Source organism: Delphinapterus leucas, chromosome 5 (genome assembly GCF_059928025.1).
Source record: "Delphinapterus leucas isolate spDelLeu-1000000601 "Yukka" chromosome 5, BTC_Dleu_Yukka2, whole genome shotgun sequence".
Lineage (NCBI taxonomy): Eukaryota > Metazoa > Chordata > Mammalia > Artiodactyla > Monodontidae > Delphinapterus > Delphinapterus leucas.
In genome coordinates this window covers 66,551,646-66,576,388 of record NC_143133.1, presented here as the reverse complement: position 1 = coordinate 66,576,388, position 24,743 = coordinate 66,551,646, and the positions used below count along the sequence as shown (strand labels likewise).

At 35.9% G+C, this 24,743-nt stretch overlaps 1 protein-coding gene across 15 annotated transcripts in view; it reads left to right on the top strand.

The window, feature by feature from the left end:
* Nucleotides 1–24,743, top strand: part of ATP8A1 (ATPase phospholipid transporting 8A1) — a 241,088-nt gene that overhangs the window by 85,656 nt on the left and 130,689 nt on the right. For 11 of the 15 annotated variants that reach the window (XR_016393271.1, XM_089911849.1, XM_089911844.1 and 8 more), the window contains 6 exons: nucleotides 647–735; nucleotides 5,796–5,840; nucleotides 13,840–13,912; nucleotides 16,075–16,180; nucleotides 17,779–17,861; nucleotides 22,137–22,186. Coding sequence is in view for 14 of the 15 variants with exons in the window: in XM_089911849.1 (XP_089767975.1) it covers nucleotides 647–735; nucleotides 5,796–5,840; nucleotides 13,840–13,912; nucleotides 16,075–16,180; nucleotides 17,779–17,861; nucleotides 22,137–22,186 (446 nt within the window). In the remaining variant the exon portion in view is untranslated. The remainder of the gene's footprint in view (nucleotides 1–646; nucleotides 736–5,795; nucleotides 5,841–13,839; nucleotides 13,913–16,074; nucleotides 16,181–17,778; nucleotides 17,862–22,136; nucleotides 22,187–24,743) is intronic. The other 4 variants (XM_089911850.1, XM_089911847.1, XM_022565132.2 and 1 more) reach the window with 1 other exon arrangement.

Sequence of the window (24,743 nt, the reverse complement as noted above, 5' to 3'; positions counted from 1 at the left end):
AGTTTTTGACCAGAAAGGAAGGAAAAGTTAGTTTATCAGTGAAGTTGTATAAGTCAAGCAGGAATTTGAGATTTATAGTTCATACTATATTCACATATATGTGTATATTTGTAATTCATTTATACGTATTAGTTAAGAAAGGATTCTTCTTTTTTTGTACCATTGCCATTTGCTAACTCCTACTCTTCAAATAGCATTTAAGCCAGAATTATCCTTTTTCTTACCAATTCAGATGTTGTATGAAGTTAATTTTAATTGCAACCCATCGCCAATCCCATAATTGTTTGTTATGTTGAGAAATGCCGATGTTTTAGTGCTCTATACATGTTAAGTAGCTATAGAGGCACTTACTAGTGGAAATTCAGACCATATTAAGCATAGTAAGACAGATTTCTATATGACTGTAGTTTTTCTGCTAGCTTGAGAGACTAGCTTTCATATATGATTCATTGCTAAAATACGAAAAGAAATAGTTGAAAATATTCCTTAATGATGTGCAGAAAGTAGTCAGTTAATAGCATTCATTGTGCCCCTACAGTGTAACAAAATTGATAGAAAGAATAATGTAAGGCTTTTTCCCTTCATTAAAAACTGGCTTAAAAAGACCTCTGAAATTTTAATGAGAATTTTTAAACTTTTTTTTTAGGTAAAATACATATTTTCTGACAAAACTGGTACTTTGACATGCAATGTAATGCAGTTTAAGAAGTGCACCATAGCTGGAGTTGCTTATGGGTGAGTTTTTTCCCTTTAATTAGAGTATGATATACAGATTTAATTAATGCTAACATTTTGGTATAATTTGGGGAGTTCTCATTAGGGGAGTTTTTTTAATCTAGAAGGCAGCTATTTTAATTTTAGCATACATGTACATTTTGTGTTTTATAGTTTGGTATTGTTTTTCATTTGGAATTACCTATGAGGCAGGGGCTCTGCCCAATAATATTTCAGTGTTTAGAGCTGCCGAAGGTCTCTATCCGGCTCTGGTAATAAGGTACAAATACACTTCCCTCTCCAATGTCGTGAAGTCAGAGTACAGCCTGCATGTGTTAAAACATGCAATCTGTCCTTGGGCAGTTTTCAAGTTAAAATATTGTTGTTTCTCTGATAGTTAGCCCTTTGATTTCTTTTTATCATCTCTCCTCTTTGCAGTCACAGAGCAATCTAAATTTCTCATGATGGGAAGAAGGTAGGGACACAAAACTCTTAAATCTGGGAGATAATAAATATCATCAAATACTCTTATCAGGCTCCTTTCGAATGTGCTTGTTGAGCACCCATTTTTTTCTTACTTCCAGGTATTCTTGCCTAAACTGCTCAAAAGCCTTTTTGAAACACTTTATAGGGTAATGTGAGAAAATTAATTTCTACATTTCCTAAAAAGGCATGCTCAAAAGATGAAATATCATCCTGGCTGACTGACCTTGGCCTACTATCAGATTTTCCAACTATCTTTATCTACAAGTAAGACTGGTAAAATGTTGGTATCTTAACCATGCAAGCAAGGGCACTTGCTTTTGGGTTTTCTGGTTTGTGCCCACCCCTTCCCCACTCATGCTCTGTCTCTAAGCAGTAAGCCACTATAAAAATAGGGTATTGAATTATGAAAATGCCTTTGTTTAAAACCAAATAAACGACCACTTGGTAAAAAATTCTAAAAGCATGTGATTACTCCCATATGCAGGGTCTACAAAGAGAAATAGATGGAGGCAGATGTTCTTTGGGTTAGTAGAGAGTATGACTAAAATTGACTTCAAACTATGTGGGTAAATGAAGCTAAAAAGGCATTTGACGTAATGGCTTTTTTACGCTGTAAGGGTAGGCTGCTAACTTAAGAAGCCTATTTACTATTTCCAGGGCTGAATGCCATTTTGCATCTTCCCTTTTTTATCTGAAGATCTCCCAGTTCCCTTAGACAAAAGAGGCCTTCTTCTCTCCTCCCCCCAGTTGCTACAGGCCTCTTCGTTTTGCTGCCAGGGCAGGAGAGGTTCAACCGTAATCTTTGACATTTTGCATTTATATGTTCGACCCGCAGTTATCCCAGCTGAGAGAAGGAAAGGCCTACTGTGATTCTAGAGTTTGTTGTATTATACTTGCTAACAGATTTATGGTGATGTTTGTTTTTACACAAATTCTGCATTCATTCATAAATATTACTTTTAGAGGGTTCTGTTTGGTAATTGACATCCTTTTTTAATTTGTCCAATGTCCAGTTGAATAAGCAAGTTCTTCAAATTAGTAATTATTGATTGTGAACTTATCAGAACAGAAAACTAGGATGATATCTAGGTGTTCTTTTCTTTTGCATTTTATAAGATTTTTTCTTACTCTTGGAACAAGTCCTTAAACACTTTCAAGCAGTAGTTGTAAAGAATAACTACCGTAAAAGAATATTGTTCTTCCTGTATCTATTGGTGATATGGTCATTAACAATTATGTATTATGTATTATGATAGGGTGGGTTTGAGACTGGCAAATGTTAAAGTAGTATCCAGAGTTGAATATTGTCATCATTTAGATTAAGTTTGCACCAAAACAAATTTCCTCCTGGGAAAATCACATCTCTTAACACTGATGTGCAGTTGTAAGACATGAGTCGTAGTCCTAGCTTTGTCATTAATTCACCATGTGACCCTAGACAATTCTTTTCAAATATTCCAAACACTTTAAAATGAGGGTGGTGAGACCAGATGATCTCCAAGATTCTTTCTCAGGTATAAAATTCTAACATGTTTAGAAATTTAAAAATAGGAATTCCTTTATTTGCAATTTTTAACTGTGAAAACAGAAATACGTTTCTTCTTTGGATAATGTGTCATGTTTTCAAGAATACCAAGAGCCTTGTTGAGTGAAGCCAGTTGTTAAACTACTTCCAGTAAGTTGTGTATGTGCTCTTAGGATCCTTAACCCCGACCGAGTTTTTATCAACATGCCCTCCCCTAAACATTCCCGATGGACAACTGGAATGTCAGCATTGTAGAGAGTTGTTGATATATGAAAGCTTTGGAGAAACGGTGAGACATCAGACTACTCAGGTGGCTACAGTAGGAGAGACATGTGGCTGTTACTTAATTCTGCCAAACTCCACAGGAAAGAGTGATTACTGAAAACTTAACTTTCTGTTGGCATTTCCTCTGGGCACTCTTTGGTTATAGGAACCATAACATGGTTATACTGTGCAGCCTGCCCTGTAGGAGTGTTTAACACTTGTTTAACATGGGGAGATATTACATGCGTACACTTCCAGCTCCAGCAGAAGAAAGTATGGTGGTTATCTCCTCAGGGTACAGCAAAACAAAGGAAAATAACAGAAACTTTCATGTATTAACAAATGCCTTTGGGGTAATGATTTCAGAGCTGATGCTTCTTAAGCATTTTTTAAGAAAATAAAGCCTCCTTTTACCCTAGATAGAGTCAAAGATGATTTCTGTTGGCTTTTAGCAGTCTGAAGGGCAAGACTTGAAGTCTCTTGACAGTACAGTCTTTGCCTAGTTCAGTGTATTCCATAGGCTTGTAGGAAGAAAATATTTAACACGTAAAACAATGCTCCAAAATTTAGTCTTAGTAAGTTTTCTCTCATTTCATATAACCTTGGCCCTAAATTGGATTCATGATGGGCAATAACATAAGATTTGTACATATCTAGCAATGATGATTATTTTGTAGAGATCAACTTTGTCAGAAATGCCACCATGCTTAAACTTATTAGAATGTTTCATTAGATTTTTTTTTAGTTAAATGTAAATAGTGATGTCATATTTGTAATTTAACTTATTACAAACTAGAAATTCTGCTGTTAACATTTATTAAGGCATCATTTCAGCAAATTGCCTCCTATAGGGAATAATTCCGTTTTATCACAGTTACTTGAATGCCAGAAAAGGTAAGGAGGCTTTTATGTTTAGTGGCTAGAATTTGCAATACAGTGACTGTTCTAGACTACAATCCTAAGTACTATCTTTGTTGGTGATTTAGATCTTACTATTAGAATGAGCTGATGAACTGAGTACAATCTCTAAGGTTAAAAAAAAAGATTCTGTGAAACAAACTAAACAATATTTTTTGTATGGGCAAGTCATTTTAATCAGTATTAAAAACATTTCATTGACATTTTCCCTTTAAGTAAAAACCAAATGTTCCTAAAAGCAATCTTTATTTATATATGAAAACAGTATGTGAGTAGTTTCATTTCACAATATTTTGTTTAGCAATGTTTACTGAAAGAATCAGCAACTTCTTTAACACCGAGAAGAGGTTCACCATGAGAAACCTCACAATTATCAAAATAGTTAGTCCCAAGGTCTATATTATAACCAATAAATGTATCTTACTGCTCACCATGACTGGTGGGTAAAGTTGGGTAAACACCATTTGTTCATTCACATGCCTCAACAAAGTGCTTTAGATGTATGTAGCACTTTGTTAGCTGATGGAGATTTAATGGCGAGCAAAAGTTGACATGGCTTCTGTCCTCCTAAAGTTTATAGTCTAATTGGAGGTTAATGGATATAGTTAAGAAATCATACAGACAAATATAAAATCATAGCACAGTACAAAGGTCTGTGTAAGCCTGTGATTGGGAGTGAGGGAGGATGGTGATCTAATCAGGGAGATCAGGGACTGTGATGCTTAAGGCTGAGATCAAGAATGAGTTGGCTTAATTAAAGAACTTACCAAGCAGATATAACAGCACTGACCCACAAAGGCGGATATAACAGCACTGACCCACAAAGGCAAATAACCAAACAGAACATACACACCAGAGCCACTGGAGCGATGATCTTGGGGAAACTCATGCAGACAGAATAAGTAACAGGTAATGTGAGTCGCCTGCTGCTCACCTCATCACATTCTGAATAGCTCTCGGCATCTGCCAGGGCTGGACCACACCCAGGGAGAGCGACCCTAAGCCTTGAGCTCTGAGGCTTTTCAAAAGCTGCCTGAGTTGAGAAGTACAAGCCCCTCTCCAGGTATGAGATCCAGGGCTGCTGTACAACAGCAGTGCGACTTGGCAGAACCTTGACACAGTGTTTTTGCTTGGTCCCCTTTAGTTATACCAATGCAGTTGATTTTTACTTTAATATAACTCTTTAAAGAACCATCCCCTCGGGCTTCCCTGGTGGCGCAGTGGTTGAGAGTTCGCCTGCGGGTGCAGGGGACGTGGGTTCGTGCCCCGGTCCGGGAAGATCCCACGTGCCGCGGAGCGGCTGGGCCCGTGAGCCATGGCCGCTGGGCCTGCGCGTCTGGAGCCTGTGCTCCGCAGCGGGAGAGACCACAACAGTGAGAGGCCCGCGTACCGCAAAAAAAAAAAAAAAAAAAAAAAAAAGAACCATCCCCTCATGGTAGTCAGCTTTACTTCTGAAATGTTTTCAATACTTGGCAGATTTTATCAGTGTGATAGTTTGTGTTCTTAGGTATTAACATGTTTGTTTCATTAAACCATTTATTCTGATTATGCAGTATGTGATTAATTTTCCATTGGCTTTAGCATATATTTAAACTATTAAGTTCCATATTTCCTACTGAATACTGAATTCTCTGCATAAAATCAAGAAACTTCACGGTGAAGGAGCAAGTTGACTATCCAGTTAAAGAATAACTTTGTAAATCTGCTTAGTTACCATAAATCATACTTACTGTACTAACTGCCATTCTTTCAAAATTAACTAAAAGTTTATTTTCTTAAGTTTTTCAAGATCTGTCTCTCAGTACTTCCCTTATTCATGCTTTTATGTTTCCAGCCTTTCTGTGATTATTTTGTCCTTTCTTTCTGTCCCTCCTCTTGCTTTCTGAAGCCATGTCCCTGAACCTGAGGATTATGGCTGCTCTCCCGATGAATGGTAAGCTGCATGGACCCTTCTGTCTCATAGATCCCCTTAAAAGGTTTGCATTTTATTGTTTTGTTGGACACATTTCACTACTTTTGAAAAAATTACTGACCAGGCAGGGTGACAACATTGTAAAGTATTCCTTAAAATCTGTTGAATATCCCTGATTTCCTATCAAATAACCTTTAGTCATTTTATAAACATTTTTTCAAAGTTTAGGCTTGCTAGAGTTTTATAGAGCTATGTACCTGTAATAAAATATGTAATGATCAACTCAGAGTCCCTGGGCTGTGGACTACCTAAGATTCAGCTACAGCTCGAGAAATTTTCTTTTTCTTTTTAGCTCAGCACTGCCACCTTCTGCCACTATTTACATACTCTACAGAGCTACAAAAAGCTGCTACTGAAACACACCCACAGAGTGGAAAATTTCCTTTACATTTATTTTTGTTAATTTACTAAATCTGTTTAGAGGCTGGAAAATAAACATTTTTTAAAATTAAATGTCTGGAACAAATGTTGGAAAACCATGCTGCCAAGGACTAGAGTTAACTGGAATAGAATTACTTTTAGAATTGTTAAATACAGCATTTTATAGGGTTAATTTCAGTATGTATTGGGTTTTTTTGTCTTACCTTAAAATCCCCCCATGGATTTACATTTTTATTTAGAATGGTATAAGTTTATTTTGATAATTTATCATGATTTGGTGGCAAGTGAAATTTCAGAAAACAGGTTCCTTTAATGCTGGTAACTCTAGAAAACATGGCTTTATATGTGGTTACATTTCTATTTTCAGATTACACATGTACTTTATGATTAAGCCATATTTTTCAACTTGGATTTTATTTCAGTAAAGTGGAAATTTAGTAACAATTTGCAGTAAACCTCATACTACCTAGGGTTAATGACAGAGGCAGCTGTTCATGTGATAACTGATGAATCATTATATTTAAGCTCATTGCTTGGAGTATCATACATTTTGACACCTACCCACAACCAAATAATTTTTAGTATTTTTTAAATGTGCCAAAGCATCTTCCTGTTGGTGGGTAACTCAAGTTTAATGATGTAGATATTCCCTTTTATTTAATCTTTTGAGAACGTAGTTAAAATTTTGACTATACCTTGTTGCTTTTCTGTAGAATTAACATAATTCTATTAATTTTAAACACTGTTCATGAGTGTAGGATTAATATATATTTTTCTAAGGTAACTCACATATTAAGAGAAGGAAATTACCTTCATATTTTTCTTAAGATTGGATGGAAATGTTAAAAATTGTTTATTCAGGTCATTTAAAATATCGTACTTTCAATAGAGGTTTCATGATTTTATCACTATTGGAAAGAGAAGATGTTATTTTATCTGTTTAACAAGTTCTTTTTGTAAAACACCCTTTTGGGAAATTTGATATTCTAAACTAGGTAACTCCAAATTAAAAAACGCCAGCTTTTTCATAAATTTTTGTACCATTCCACTTGCAGTTACATATAAACTTAGATATTAATGATACTTTTTTAAAATAAAAGGGAAGGCTTTTGCCAACTTTCTAATAAAGTAAGCTTTATTTTAAATATATACTTGGATTCCCGATCTATCCAGTAGTTACCTGTAGGCAGCAAAGATGAAGGAACAGATACTACTTGAACTTTAGTTGTGTCCTTGGTCCTATACAGTTGTCAAGGATACAGACTTCGGGTTTTGACTACCGAAGTTCACATCCTGATCCTACTGGTGCCCTTGAACCAATTACCAAACCTCTATGCCTGTGATTCCTCATCTGGTAGAATGTAGACATCATAGGGAGGTCGTGAAGATTAAGTGAATTATGTTTTTAAAGTGCTTAGAATAGTGTCTGGACATAGTAAGCCCGCAGAAAGTTTAGCTCTGGTGTTTCTCGCTCAATCTTCAAGACATATTTGAGGAGTTAAAATTGACATGACCATTCTAAAGTTGGTGAAATTTAGGCAAAGAAGCTAATAAGTAACTTGCCCCAAAGTATACAACCAGTAAACATGGGAGAAAGAGTTAAAACCTCTCTCAGCCTGGTTATGAAGTAGGTGCTGGTTATATTACATCCGACAGGCTTCAAAAATATCTGCTTTTAGAGCAAAAGATATCCTTACTATTTGTTATTTTATTTTTTCTTTCTTTCTTGTTTTGTTAAGGTAGAAAGAGCAAGTAAAGTTTGACTGACTTGAGAAAAGTTAGCACGGGGGGACACAACTTAGCACAATCCTAAATCTGGCATCTACCTAATCTGATACACTTGGTTTCATGTTGCCAGTGAAACCAAGATTGAAAGTGTTATCCTGTTTGAATCCTACTCTCCAGGTACCTGGCCATATCTTCATGCTGCTCGTCTTCAGGGATAAACTGGAGAGTGTAGCTGACTATATTAATCCAAAATCTGAAAGTTTATTCTTGTCTGACAGTCAGCAGCTTCCCCTTTCAATGTGAAGTTCATTGATTCCACATATAAAACCTGTGGCCTGTAATATATATTTTACTATCCTACGTGAACCATATTTGCCACAAAAATACCAAGTTAAAAAACACATAACAGGGCTTCCCTGGTGGCGCAGTGGTTGAGAGTCCGCCTGCCAATGCAGGGGACACAGGTTCATGCCCCGGTCCGGGAGGATCCCACATGCCGCAGAGCGGCTGGGCCCGTGAGCCATGGCCGCTGAGCCTGCACGTCCGGAGCCTGTGCTCCGCAGCGGGAGAGGCCACAACAGTGAGAGGCCCGAGTACCGCAAAACAAAAAAAAAACAAAAAAAAAAACAAAAAAAACACATAACAGTTAACACTTAAGTGTGTGTAGATTATTTAACATATTTACATTTAGTCAAATTTGAAGGCAAATGTTTCAAAAACACTTTCTTGACATTAAAAATAATTGGATGATGGCTGTAGCTCTACTCACTTAAATCTATTAGTATAAATAGTTTTACAGAGATGAAATCATTTCCCAGCCAGTAGCCACTTACTCCAGAATTGGTATGGGTTTCTAATTATTGCCAAGTACCATCAGCTAACATATGACCTTATAGATTAGTTCATTTCTATTAAAAAACTACCATTCTCTAGACAGATAGTATCAATATTTAGAGGAATGCACAAAAACATCTGCTTATTATCAACATCCACGCAGCCCTAAGATGTGCTTATTTTCCAAAACTGTATATTTCATTACATTTTTTTCTTTTTCTAATTTTTTGGTGGAAAATATCAAGCATAAACAGAAGGAGACAGATGTACTCATTCACTCACTTCCATAATACGTACTCAAATCCAATTTCAATTCGTCTATATTTCCCCTCACTATTACTTTGAGGCAAATCCCAAATAACATATTATTTCACTTTCTCTTAACTATTTGGTATGGTTTCTCATTATTCTTTCTGATAATTGTTGTTTTTCCTTAAGTAAGCGCTAGCGAGGGTGATTCTGCAGGAGGATTACCTTAAAGTGTTCTGTGCTTAGTCATTTCACTGTGGTTTTTAGTATTATCACGGTCTCAGTGGATAGTACCATTTTCTGGTCTTATTTTCTCATTTCATTTTGGTCTGTAATTATGTATGGAATGAGTGGTATTTATTTATTCTGCTGCAATCGTTAGGCTCACTAAAACATTCTTCCAGGTGTGACTGTATAATAATGAGATCTAACACATCCAAATTAGTGTTGGTCTTCAAAGTAGTCACTTTGACAGGTAATTTATTTATTCCAATGAAGCAACCATTTCACAAAACGTTTTTGGAACTCCTCTTTTATAATTCCCTTCAGAAATACTTTGAACCACACAGAAAAGCAGATCTCATTACTTTGGTCAAAACCAGTGTCTAACAAAAATATTATAATTGAATTCAATCGCTTGTTCATATTCTTGGACTTGACTGGACCTGATACTGAATAACAAATTCATTTCTGAAAATCTCCCTTTAAGGAATTTTGACTTGGAACAGTAGCACCATTCAAAAGCAGAAGGTATAGATCCTTTCAAAAAACAGTGCTTTGCAGTCAGACTGCCTTTGTCTTCCCATGTGTGCATGTGTGTAGCGTGTATATGTATATAAGGTATACATTTAGTTTGTATGTAGGATGTGTATATATTTCAGCTGACAGGATTGGATTTTGTTCTGACATGGATTTTGTTGTGGTTTTTTATTTTTAATTTAAATTTGATTTATTTTTTAAGTTCATAATGCATTAACATGTTACAAGTTCAAAGGATATAAAGAGGGAAAGGTTTCCCTCCCTTACCTGTCTTCTAACCTCCATTTCCCCCCCTGAAGGCAGCCAATGTAACCAATTTCAGGTGTATCCTTCCACATCTACTCTACCCATATACATGCATGTATTTTTTTCTCTCATATTTTTATAGAAAGTGAAGCATACTATACATACTGTTTTGTACCAGCTTTTCCTTTGATAGTGCATCTTTGAGATTTGTCCATAGTCCATGGAGAGCCTCCCATTTTTTGTATAGCGTTCTGTTATGTGGATGTACCACAGTGTTTTTAAGCAACAATCCTAATAAACTTTGGGTTAGTTCTAATCTTTTGCTATTAAAAATGCGCTGCAAAGAATGAATTTGGTCGTACAGCATTTTGCACCAGGTAGTGTAAATTCTTAGAACTGGAATTTCTGGATCAAAGGATTACATGCATTTTAAATTTTGATAGAAATTGCCAATATCCCTTTTTAGAAATTGCACCAATTTTCATTCTCACCAATGATAGATGGTTTAACTGTTTTCCCATAATCATAGCAGCAGAGCTGTCAAACTTTATTTCTGCCAAATTCATAAATTTAAATCTCATTTCTCTCATTATGAGGTAAAATTGAATGTATTTAAAGCCACTTGGATTTCCTTCTTTGTGAACTGTGTGTTTATATCCTCTGCTCATTGTTCTACTGCATTGTTGATTGTTTTATTATTGGTTTCTATGAGTCCTTTTTATTTTAAGTGAAATAACCTTCATTATATGTGTTGGAAATATTTTTTTTTCCCAGTTTGTCATTTGACTTTTGACTTAGCTTGCAATAGTTTTTGCTGTGCAGAAATGTTTTAGCTTTATACAGTCAGATCTTTTAATTTGTTTTGTTTTCTGAATCATGTATAATACAGGCCTTTTCTACTCCTAAGTTATTTTTTAACTTAGTTAAAAATAATTGTTTTTCACTTTAGTACTTTTATTAAGTCATTCACCCATTGGTTTAAGGTAAAAGGTATGGCTTGAGCTTTTTTCCTTTTTTTCTGATGACTCTCTTGTTGACATGATTTCATAGTCCACACTGTCATGTGTGAAATTAACTAATACTGGACTTCCCTGGCGGTCCAGTGGTTAAGACTCCGCACTTCCAATGCAGTGGGCAAGGGTTCAATCCCTGGTCAGGCAACTAAGATCCCACATGCCCCTCAGCACGGCCAAGGGAAAAAAAAAAAAAAGGAATTAACTAATACTCATTAGGCCATATTTATTCTAATTTATATTTATTCATAAAATTCTGAATCTTCTCAATTTTTATTGCTATAAAAATAGATTCTTCATATTAGGATGGTCAGGAAATAATTATTTACAATGTATCATAGCTTTTAAATCAGCCTACAAGAAGCTGCAAATTATATGACATTGTGGGTTAACTGCTCAGTTTTCTCTTTACCTTAATGTTACAACTCCTGCCTTATTACTTTTTGCAAAACACCATAATTTCTTTGTCTCCTTTTGAGGCAAAGTGTCACTTGAAAACTTCTATGGAAAATTTTAACAAAATGTAGGTGTTGGCTTGCACTTTTATTTGTGAGCAGTTTCCAGATTCATATGGCTTTGTCAACTAACAGTTAAAACTATTTTACATTTAACGCAGTTGGTCCTTATTTTGCAATGACTCGAGCTTCCTAATTTTATCTGTTTACTTTTACTAAAAGTGAACATTTTGTGAGATTTTGGAGAGGGGTAGTGAGAGCTCCATGCCTGAGTTATCCAACCCAGGCTATGTGATTAGCAGATGAATTGCTGGTGGTTTTTATGATCCTGGAAAGGAAGCTGCTTCCTGGAAGAAGAGTTATTTAGCATTATCCTTGTCAGAAGGCTTCACTGATGAATAGAGGGCAGGATGTGTCCATGTATTAATAAATATTTCAACTGCATATCTAGTGTTATTTGTTATAAATACATTTGCAAGTTTTATCAATTGTGTTGTGATTTATGAAATGAAAGAATTACTGGTGAGATTAATAAGACATATCTTCAGATTTATAAAGGCTTTTAGCCTGGAATTCTTTAGAGGGAAAATAGATCTCCACATGAAAGATGTTACTGTGAATATTCCTTGACATTTCAATAATTATTATCTAATAATAAGTGAGAAAGTATAACTAAGAACTATTAATAATACATTTTATAAATAATAGGGAAATTTTATAGAGACTTGAATAATTAACTATTTTTAAGAAATGATAATTACTTGGAGGAGAAATGTATGTTAATTTTTTTCTGTCCACCCACTGATAAGTTGTTTAAAAGTTCTTGGATTTTTTTCCTTTCATCTTTAAAACTAGAGGAGGAGAAATAATAGTAGTAGTAATAATAATAAAACATAATGTGTTTATTCTACCTCCCACTGATGTTTTTGAAAATTCTGATCTACTACATGCTAGTAAAGCTGAATTATATTACAATTTTGAGAATTAATAGACCAGACTATTACATGTAAATAAAGACATATTTTACTATAAACACTCTAACTTCCTTCTTTGGTTTATGGGTAAAATACATATATTGACAATATGGTTTATGTTCAGTTATTTCACATTCTTTTTTTTTTTTTAATGATTTCTCCTTCCTTTCAAGCAGCTGGCTTTAAAATATGAAACTCTTGATATTTGGGACACTGACACTGATAATACTCTTTGTAACCTGTAAAAACTGTGATTAAAAGCTTTCTGGATTACAATTATTTAGTATTGAACATGTTATTTTTTTCCTCAGTGATTTCTGATATTTCCATCTGTGCACAAAAGCTTTAGATCTATATATTTTCACTGAACATTGAAAAGTATACTTTGGGGTTTGACACTTCCACGTAAATGTTTCTTGTCCTTCCTTCGAATCTCAGCATTTTGATATTAAATCGCATGGCTATGAGACTAGTAATAGCTAGGTTATAGAGGCAATTCTGATTTGATTTGTTTCATGTGGAGTACATGTTTGCTGATCTGAAGACAACCACAACACAAAACCCCATGCACTTTTATGGTTTGTTCTCCTTATATACAGAGTAAATGTGATATGTACATAAATATATCAGGTATTTGTTAGTGATAGATAGATATTGATGAAATATGTAAACAGTTTATTCATATTTTAGTTTCATATGATAATCATGTGGTATTAGTCACTTCAAATAATTTCTCATGGCTAAAGTAAAAGGATATTATTTTTTATAATACCTCCATTAATTCTCAAAAATTTTTAAACTTGGAAAAATTTTGGAAGTAGAAAATTTCAATTCCAGGTATTTCAGCAGTTTTGTTACTTTTTTTAAATTAATTTTTTTGAATTTCATGTGACTACAACATAATTTTACCCCAGGAAAATGAACTGTAAAAGACTCATTACACTGCAAAAGACTTTCACATTTTAAAATGTTTGAAAATATTTTATGATTCAGTCATGAAATCTGTGATGTCTTATTTAGAAGTGCAGACTAAATTATATTTAATCTATTAAGAGTTTGCAGGCATAATGATTTATTTTAAAAGTAACTTACATGGACACCAAGCGGGGAAAGTGGCTGGTGGGGGTGGGGGTGGAATGAATTGGGAGATTGGGATTGACATGTATACACTGATGTGTATAAAATGGATGACTAATAAGAACCTGCTGTATAAAAAAATAAATAAAATAAAATTCAAAAATTTAAAAAAATAGTAACTTACAAACAGATCAGTGGGCTTGTATAAATGAACCAAGTTTGCTCCAATTTTTTTCCCCTTTAGGCAGAGCTCACAGTTTGGAGATGAAAAAACATTTAGTGATTCATCATTGCTGGAAAACCTCCAAAATAATCATGTAAGCAACATAATACTATTATCTTTTCATTAATAAATGAAAACTAATGAGTGTTTCTCTGAATTATCTTCCATGTTTAAATATTCCTTTTTTTAGTTTCATGATCATTTCTAATAATTAGCAAAATCTATTATCTCTAAATTCTTTTTACTTGGCCAACATGAATTCATGGTTGTTAGAAATTTAGTTTTAACAATTGTCATTAATCAACATTCTGTTTTTTAAAAATATTATATATTAATTCTAGAGCTCTATTTGTATGAAACAACTCATTATTAACAATTTCAAAACATCTGTAGAAATGAATTTCCTGCTCAGAATTACTGGCCAGTGCTAAATCTATACAATAAGAACTTCGGACATCTGCCACCCAATGTGAACATTCCACTTATGAAAGTTACTGATACTTAACTAAAATTCCATCCGATCAAATGATATGGTCTCCTAAGTTTAAACCCCCAATTTTTTCTCACAATCGCTTCAAGCTCAATGTGTCAGAACTTGAACTCATGCTCATCACCCCAAAACCTAGTCCCTTCCTAGCACTGATGGACTTACCACCTCTGCCCCTGGGCAGGGCCCTAGCAATGTGTTCATGTGGTTATTTTTGCCTTCAACAAAGCATGAGCTTCCAGATGCACAAAATCTAGACCTAGGCCCACCTCTTCCCTCTTGTGTTCTCAGGTTCAATAAATTGCACCATCAACTAACTGTCTTATTACTCATTCTAGGAACTTAGGGTTGCTTTTGATACCTCCCTCCCCTCCATCTCCAGATCTGTAATGAGTCACTAAGCCCTTGTCAGTATGACTTTCTGTAATATATCCTAAATGTCTTCTTCACTTCATTCTCACTTTCTATACCTCAGTCCAGACTACTGGTATCCTCCAGGTGGGTTACAGCAGCCTCCTAACCATTCTCCTTGTTTCCGTTTTTACCCCCTCCAGTTCTTGTTGCACGTGGCAGCTGGAATGATGCAAATGTAAATCAAGTCCCATTACTCTCCTGTTTAAAACCATGCCAGAGGGCTTCCCTCTCAACTTACAAAGTTACATGGTCCAGCCCCTGCCTAAGTCTTCGGCCTCACGTGGAGCTACCCTTCCTTTCTTTCTCCTCAGGCTACACTGGCTTTCTTTTATTTTCTCAAACACACTTCATTCTTTCTTCCTTTAGGACCTTTTCAGTCATGTGTGATTCCTGCTTGTTGGAAAACTGTGCTTAGTTCTTCATGAGGCTAAAACTTCAGCAGCTTAAAAATCACATTGTCATGAGAACAACCACAGACTGGCCTATATCATATTATATGACATTTGCACATTTATCCTTTGAAGCTCTTTTCACACTATAAATAAATAATGCTTGCGTACTATTTATGTTCTGTTTTCCCCACTAGTCAAAGCTTCACATATCAGGGACCTTGTCTGTTTTGTCTGCTCTTTGAGGCTTAACACAGTTTTTTTTCAAGAGTAATGTTCTGATTTACCTTTCCAGTCATTTCACTTTTTTGGTCCAAGAGCATAGAGGAATATTTTTCCTTTATTAATTCGAATGACATTTTTCTTCATCAGGAACCAGACAAGAAGATGTTTAATTTTAAAAATCTGACTGCTTTCTTGCAGAAAGGATCTTGTCTTCCTCAGGCCATGAGAGTCCATTGTACAAAGGACTTCTCAATGAATCCTTTTTTATTTAGTAAAACGTGTATCAGGTTACGGTTGCCATTTTTGCAAAAAGAGAAGACAAACCTTACAGAGGAATCCCCTCCACCGTCACCTCAGCCCAAAGTAGTGGAACCACAGTAAGAGTAGATGCCTAAAATATAGATCTGATCAGGAATTAGAACCAGGTAAATGAACATTTTAGAATTTCTTTCCCGTCCTTAATAACAAGATTCAACCATATCTGCCTTTTTCGCTGTACAGTTTCTATTTAACAAGACAAAGTGGTCTTATATAAATGTTTAGAAAAGGAATGAGAGGGTGCAAGAATGAATGATTTTAGTTAAAAATATTTTTTCTTCATAATAGTTGTTGGCTTCTTGACTTCCACACCTTCAATATTTAACAGCTGCACTCTTAGTAAATATGCATGAAGTAGTATTACTATCATTAGTGTCAAATGTTTAAACGAAAGTGGCTAAATTATGTGTTTATTTCTTACAGCCAACTGCACCTATAATATGTGAATTTCTTACAATGATGGCGGTTTGTCACACAGCAGTACCAGAGCGGGAAGGTGATAAGATTATTTACCAGGCAGCATCTCCAGGTACAAATGAAGCAATTGTGATGTATTTCTTGCTGGAAAATTGTTCTGAAATTTGAGATTGTTCAGAAAAATTTAATTTGAGGAAGTAAAATAAACAAGTTATGTTTTTCAGATTACAAATTTTATTTACTAATTAGATAAACCTTGGCTTTCAAAATTAAATATATGTATTTTAAAATATATAACTTTGTGTAATATTTGTTATATGACATAAATTACATGTAAATTTGAATAACAAAATTCACACAAGTAAAAAAAACTGGTACTTTATATATACACATAGTAAATTCTCCCTTCTTTATAAATAACTAAGAATAAACTGTTAGTCATAAACTGTTTTTGCACATAAGCAGGCAGGAAAAGGAAGATCTGTTTGCTTAAATAGTGCGCATTTTAGAATACCAATTTTGCTGTCTTCTCTTGGAGATGATAATCAAGGAGTTCGTTTATTATGTATTTATTTGGATGAGAAAAGTTTTACACATTTGAAGGGATTCCATAAAATATGTATTAGCACAGTTATCATTATTTAATACTTAGGCTTATTTTCAATGAAAAATTGGGTAAATAGTCAATTTGATGATTGTAAGATTTCAGGAAAGAATGAACACACTTTGGGGAACTTTTTTAATAAGTGTTTTAAACTGTATTATCAACCAGCACCTGCTCCCTTGTAGAATGTACCAAATTCCTAAAATCCATAAGATACATCTCATATCATTAAGATAGAAACTATGTGAATGTTTTATCCCACACCCTTCCCTAAGAAACAAGAAGGTCTGATGTAACAGGGTGATGTAAGTAAATAATATATAATACAACAAAGCATCAGTTCATTTATATCCATTTAAACTGACCCCTCAACATTAATAGTATTAGTTTCTCTACATTAAACATTTTAGGAAGAAAAGGATAAAACTTAAGGCAATTTCATGCCATTCATTTTTTCCAGTTTTATTAAGAAATAATTTACATATATCACTGTATCTCTAGGACTTATTTATCTTATAACTGGAAATTTGTACCTTTCTATCACCTTTCTCCAATTGCCCCTTCTCCCACCCTCCACCTCTGCTAACCACATCTGATCTCTTTTTCTATGAGTTTGGGGTTTGTTTTCTTTTTTTTCCCTTTAGATCTCACAAATAAGTGAGATCATACAGTATTTTTCTCTGTCTGGCTTGCTTCACTTAGCATGATGCCTTCATGTCTATCCATGTTGTTGGCAAATGTAGGATTTCCTCATTTTTTTATGCATCATTCATTTTGAGAAAAGTTTTCCAGAGAATATGCTGGACCAAGGGGTTTATTTAATTATCCTTCTTAGGTATGTTTGGCTAACAGTGAGACTTAATCTTCAGAAATATGACTCTGGGGTCTATATGTGTCTCAGATTCTTAAGATCATTCTACGCATTCCTTTGGCATTGTCATACAATTTTAAAAGAAGTGGATTTCAGTAAAAGGAGCCAGAATAAAAAGAATTTTAATTCTTTTTAAAATTAAGCAGAAAATTAGATTGCAATAGTGTCTTTCTCTGGTATTTGGGGTAATTTTTTTTTCACTGTATATTTGCTTTGTCCTATTTTCCTAAAACAGATGAAGGAGCCTTGGTCAGAGCAGCCAAGCAACTGAATTTTGTTTTCACTGGAAGAACACCTGACTCAGTGATTATAGATTCAGTAAGTTATTTATTTTTAAGTCTGTTTTTTTATCAAAGTAATACATATGCTTAGCTTCAAAGATAAAATAATACCAAAGAAGCTCAAAATAGAATAGAGGTTCCCAACTCTAGTTCTCCTCCCCAGAAGCAAAAACTTTCTATTCTTTTAGCTATTTCTTCAGACATTTACACATCTTATATATATTTTTTAATGTTTGATGAATGATATATGTATTGATTCTTCAATTTTAGACATATCTACTGACTTTCTATTCAGTTATATTAAATGAGGAGTTATTTCTCTTGACTCACCATCCCTTCCCAATAGTACTATAATTATATTACAGTATTTGGTTAAGCTAGTATTTGGACCCAGATTTTTAAATGGGCAAAAGACTTGAACAAACATTTCACGAAAGAAGATATACAGATGGCCAAGCACGTGAGAACACATCATCAGTCATCAGGGAAATGCAAATTAAAGTCTCAATGAGATACTACTGCATACCCACACAAAAGGTAAAATTAAAAACATTGGCAGCACCGAATGTGAACGAAAACGCAGAGCAAGTAGATCACCTGTTTTTGCTAGTAGACGTGTAAGATGGTACAATCCCTTTGGAAATCCTTTTAGAGTTTTCCAACACAGGTAAACATGTACCCAGCCCAGCAGTTTTACTCATACTTAACCAGGAGAAGTGAAAGCATGTGTCCACAGAGAGATGTGTCATGGAATGTTCATAGCAGCTGAATTCAGAGTAGCCAAAAACTAGAAACAAATCAAATATCCATTACTAGGCGAATGGATGAACAAATTGTAATATACAATGGAATAGCTAAACAATAGAAAAGAGTAAAATATCGATTCATCAAGAGCCTTAATAAGTCTCAGAAACATTATACTGGGAAAAAAAAATCAGACACAGAGGAATGCATACTCTTTTTTTTTTTTTTTTTTTAATTTTTGGCTGCATTGGGTCTTCGTTGCTGCGTGCAGGCTTTCTCTAGTTGCGGCGAGCAGGGGCTACTCTTCGTTGTGGTGCACGGGCTTCCCATTGCGGTGACTTCTCTTGTGGAGCACGGGCTCTAGGCACCTGGGCTTCAGTAGTTGTGGCACATGGGCTCAGTAGTTGTGGCTCGTGGGCTCTAGAGCGCAGGCTCAGTAGTTGTGGTGCACGGACTTAGTTGCTCCGTGGCATGTGGGATCTTCCTGAACCAGGGCTCAAACCCGTGTCCCCTGCGTTGGCAGGCAGATTCTTAACCACTGCACCACCAGGGAAGTCCCTATTTTCTTTTTTTTAATATTGTCTGTCCAGATACAAAATTATCTCCTGAAAATAAATTTTTTTTCTTTATTTTCTAAACATGAATCTCTTGTCTTTTTTCCAATTGCTTGACTTTCTACCTACTACTAATTGTTCCATACCTTCTTAGTGCACTTTTATTGGTACAATTATACCAGATAATCTGCCAGTGGGTAGTTGTTTCCCTGAGACATCCCTCCAGAAGTCCTCCATTCTCCTTGGTCTGGGCCAGTTTTGCCTGCTTCTCTGGCACTTGGAATTCCTTTTGATTGTCTCCTGTTTTGGACTTTCTATTTCCTGTAAGTCAAAACTTCTTTCTTAGTAAACTCGCTGGTGTTGATAGAACACATTTTCTGTCAATTTCATCCTATTGAAAAGGTGTTATTAGAGAATCGGAAGTCACAGTAGTGACAGCCTTAAGTAAACTTAGCTCCTGACTCAGGGCTCCAAGCTGCCCTGGTGGACAGTTCAGTCTTACTCGTGGTTGTCAGGAGGAATCGCTTTCCTGTCTCCCTGGGGACTTTCTTTACCTCTCTTCTGTGTTAGATTTTCTGTTTCCTGGATCCCATATTTTCTTTGTTCTTGGCTTACTCTTGTTATCGTGGAACACATTCTTTATTGGCTTCTTGAGAAAAGGTGCATGGAAGGTTATTTGGTTTTTTGTTTTGTTTTATTTAGTCCTTTCAAGTCTAAACATTTTTTATCCTATCTTTCTACTTAATTGGTAGTCTGGCTGAATGTAGAACTCCAGGGTGGAAATCAGTTTCCTGAAGAATTTTGACTGTTCCTCTGTCTCCTGGCTTCCAGTACACCTAATTGAGAAGTCAGAAGCCACTGTGACTCCAGTCTTTGTGACTTGCCCACCCCTCTCTCTCTGGAAGGTTGTGGGATGTTCCTTGTCCCAAAAGTTCTGAAATTTCATGACAGTGTCCTTAGTGAGATATTTTAACCCATTGTACTGGGCACTGAGTGGACACTTTTCCATTTGGAAATCAATATCCTTCCATTATGGAAAATTTTCTTGAATGATTCTATTCATTTTCCTTCCCTCTTTTTCCTCTGCTCTCTCTTTTTAGAATTCTTGAACGCATCTTTTAACTTTTCTGTCCTGCTCTTCATGTCTTTGCCTTTTTGTTCTACTTTTTGGAAGTTTTCCTCCGTGTTATCTTCTCAGACTTCTGTTGATTTTCTTTTCATTTCTGCTATCATGTTTTGAGTTTCTAGAAGCTTTTATTGTTTTTTCAATAGTACCCTGTTCTTGTTTCACAGGTGTTGTACTTATGTTTCTTCTCTGGGAGGAATAATGATAGTTTTTTGACGTTTTCTTTTTTAAACAATTACAAGCATTTAACAGTTTAAATAAGCATATGGTTTTTACTGGAATATAAAGTGGTCTTAAGCTGTCATTATAGTTGTTTTGATTATTGCAATGGGAAAATGATACTTCACCAAAAATTAAATATCAACTTTCAATGTTCTTTTCCAGAGTTTCCCATTCTCCGCTAAGGAGAAAAGAACAGCATTTAATTACTGCAACACTTGCATATGGGATGTATAATAGACTGTGCCAGATCTTTGACAAGAGCTTCAAAATGCAGAATCATAAGGCCAGTCTCCTCCTATGCCACCAAAGAGCAGTATACAGGACCTAAATAATAATCACAAAAACATAACAATTGTACAAGCCATCTTTTTGTTTCAAACATTTTCTTCCTTTGCTTCATGAATGCCATTAAAAAGCATATACCGGAGAGTACAGCAATATTTCCAAAGGTATAAAACACTGCAAAAAGTTTTATGCCACCAGGAAGCCACAGTAATCCAGTTCCAATGAGACAACAGAAAATGCCCATAGAAAGCATATGACAAACCACTTCATTCTGGTGTTGAAATGGAGGGAAGAGGCATCCAGGACCTGTCCACCAGCCCCTCATTTCCATCAAGAAACCCAGAGCCTGACACTCCACAGGCCGACATGGATGTTTTCTTTTTGAATTCTCTTTCCTCCAAATTGCTCTTATCTGTTTGTTTTGGGTATCTATGATCCATGTTAATAGCTGTCCTTGAATATCTATTAATCTTTGGTTTTCTCATGGTTAAGAGTGAAGAACTTGAAAGCTGGTATGGCAGTTCTGAGCATGAGGGTATTTGTCAACATTGGGCTTCACTGTGGGGTGGTCTGGTGGGATTCCTTTGGGAAGTCGTGGTTGTCTGTACCTTTAGGGCTTCTCTTGGTCTTGTGAATTCCCCAGAGATTCATTTTCTGATTTCCACCTGGAAAGGTCTGACTGCCAGAAGGTAGGGGGCCAAGTGGGTTGGGGTCATTGTGGCCTAGCCTCTAGTACAAATGTGATAACAGTGCTGTATCTTCAAGTGTGCCAGTCGACTTCTAGATGAAAGAGCCTCTGTTTTACCCTCTATAGAGCAAAGCCTCGGTCTTCTGCCAGTATGCAGGAAGAGCCAGTGCCCAGAGCTGCTTTTCTAGTAGCTCTTTCCCAGTCCTCCCATTTTAGGCCCCTCTCTTTCCTCCCAGTTCTAGAGCTACCTGCTATTCCACTTCCTTAAGCCTCTTAGGGATTATGTGGTACAAATCGGGTTGGTTCTCAGCTTTTCCCATGGCTACTGCAGGCTTTGAAACTTCTTGTATCTGCTAAGGATGTGTTTCTCACTGATCTCTTTTCTGGTTTCCACATTTTTCGTGCAATTTTCTCTTCTCTTATTTTCCTGCCATTGCAAGTTTCTTTCTGAAGTGTTTTTTTTTTTTTTTCTGTAGTTTTGATGGGGCTTTGGGAAGGATGAAAATTAAATGTGTATGTTCAGTCTTCCGTCTTAACTTGAAAAGTTAGTAAGTTCAATTAAAGATGATGTATTTCAGAAGGGACAATTTGTTTGTGTTGACATTTTTTACATTAAAATTTCATGACTAGCGTTTATTTCCAAGAAGCCAAAGATGCCAACTCTATGTAATCAAGTTTTCCTTTTCTTCATAGCTGGGACAGGAAGAAAGATACGAATTGCTCAATGTCTTGGAGTTCACCAGGTAAAACATCTGCTCTGTGGTTTGTATGTATGACATAAATTTCCTTCCATTTATTTAACTAAATTTATTTATACCAAATATTAAAATCTTCAATGAAATTTTTAATTGTCATATCTGTAAGTAAATCATAAACAGCACTCTTCAGAGTCTTGTAAGGCATTACTCCTAGAGGCAATATAAAAATATTTTTGAACATAACTGTCTGCATTACAACTGTAGGGGGTATAGGACCAAGACAGTGATCTGGAAATATCGTTATACTTAGAGGTGCCAAGATTTATTTAGCATGAAAATGAATCAGAGTCAGGAACCCACCATTCTAATTAAGTGTTCATTATAACATCTAATTGTCTTGGGATACCCATCTCTCTGTTAGGTATAAAACCAGTTCCCATGTAGTAGGCAAGGGCAGAAAGCAAAAGGATTATTTTACTTACTTTATTTCCTAAGGTCAAATAAGAGAGGCCTTCCATTATGGTCAGTGATATCTCTATGAGTTTTGGGCTCTTTATTCCCATGTGACTATGTAGTTTCCCAACTAACCTACATTCTTGGGGCAAAATGACCTCAGCTACAGACAAGAGGGTGTTTATAAAGATTGTGTCATCATTCAGGGGACACTTAAAAATATCTTCAAGGCCATAACCAGGACGTAATGCTGCTGTTCAAGGAAATAAGTGTCCACTTTTTTTCTTGAACTTTTTCCTACATAAGGCAAGTCTGTACACTAACTAAAAGAGGCATTTTCTTTTCTGTGCCAACATTTGTTGCTGTCTTGGTTAGGAGTGACCACATGCCAGTGGTTAATATCAAAAGTAATGGGATCTAATTTATTATTTAAACATTGTGGTTTTTTTCACTTGTATGCACTGAAAGGCTCAAAGGAAAATGCATAAGAAGAAGTTGGATGATTAACTGTCATAGAATATTCTCAAAGTGTATCCCCCATCTTTTTTTTTCCACATCAAAGTGACTGTTTTTCCTAAGCCTACTTGTATTATGTCTGTAATATATTATAAATAGTGTATCAGTTAGCATTTGGATATGTTTGTTTACGAACACACACTTAGAAACACTATGTAAGTGGTAAGTGTGTGAAGGAAAATAAAGCAAAGTTAGCAGCTCTTTCAGGATGCTGTGATGGGGGAGGCTTAAGGACAAAAGTAAGAGAAGTAAATGTGTGGGTATTAAAATAATCTCTGAAAGACATGAGTGGTTTACACTAGGATGATGGTAGAGAAAATAAAGTGAAGTTGATAGAATGCAGATACCCTTTGCAGGGATGTCAGGGGGCCATTGGTATGAATTGGATGCGGCAGGAGAAAAGAGGGGGAGGGGCTAGGGTTCCTGGCATGAGTGACTGGGTAGATGGAGGTACTGTTTACACAAATGGTGGATACAGGATAGATGCTGAGGCTGAGATGTTTGAATCATTAAGTTTTAGATGCCAGTGAGATATATATACATAGAGATGTCAGGTAGGCAACTGGTTATAGAGTCCTGACACATAGAAGCCTATGGCTGAAATATAAATTTGATAGTCATTGGCCTGTAAATGGTATTTAAAAGCCATGGACGTGAGTTGGATCTCCTGGATATAAAATAATAATAGAGTAAGGGAAACAAAAAAGGCTGAAGATTGAACTACGAGTAACTCTAAGGGTTGATTAGCAAAGAGGAATTAGCAAAAGAAACTGCTCTGTGATTAGAGAAAGAGAGTGTAAGAGCATAAAGCCAAGGGAAGAGGATAATTTCCAGGAGGGAGTGGTCATCTGTGTCAGAGACTGCTGCAAGGTTAGGTAAGACAAAGCTGGAAGTAGTTGTTGGACTTAGAGATTCAACAGCTGGTGAAAAGAGAAGCAAGATGGGAGTGACTGGGGAATGAGTGGGAACTGTGGATGGCAACTGTTTTGAGAAGTTGAGCTGTGAAGGGGAGTAGAGCGTTGAAAAGGGATGCGTGTGGCTTAGCGGGGAGGGTGGTTTGGGGTGAGTTTCTCAGGAGAGAGACTAGAACTGTTTCAGTGCTGATGAGAAGGATCCATTCCAGGAGGAGAAGATGCAAGTTCAGGGGAGAGCAGCACAGCTTTAGGAGTGAGATGACCAGGAACGCAGGGTGAGAGAAGATTCACAGCGCATGTGGAAGGAAGGTCTCTGATACGAAAGGAAGTGTTCCTTCCATGGTAACAAGAAACAAGACAGAGGATGGTCCACAGTGGATAAATATGCAGGTTTTAATGACAGAAAGAATAGGGATTTCTTGTTGGAGGCTTCCGTCAAGGTGACTGCAAAAATTCTGAGGGTCAGGAATGACAAGGGCACATTGGAGACTTGAGGAATGGAGAGGTGCTTATAGTCCTGTGGGGAGACAGAGAGCAAGCTTATTAGAGAAATGTAGATGACGAGGCAGCATGGAGCACCCAGTGACGTTGGGACCATGTGTTTACTAATCTCTGGCTGGGTGACTTTTCTCCAACAATGTCCACTTACCCTGATGGACCACAGAAAGGGTTCCTGTTCACCCAAGATTTGGGAGTTTTGCCAGGAGAAGAAAAGAGCA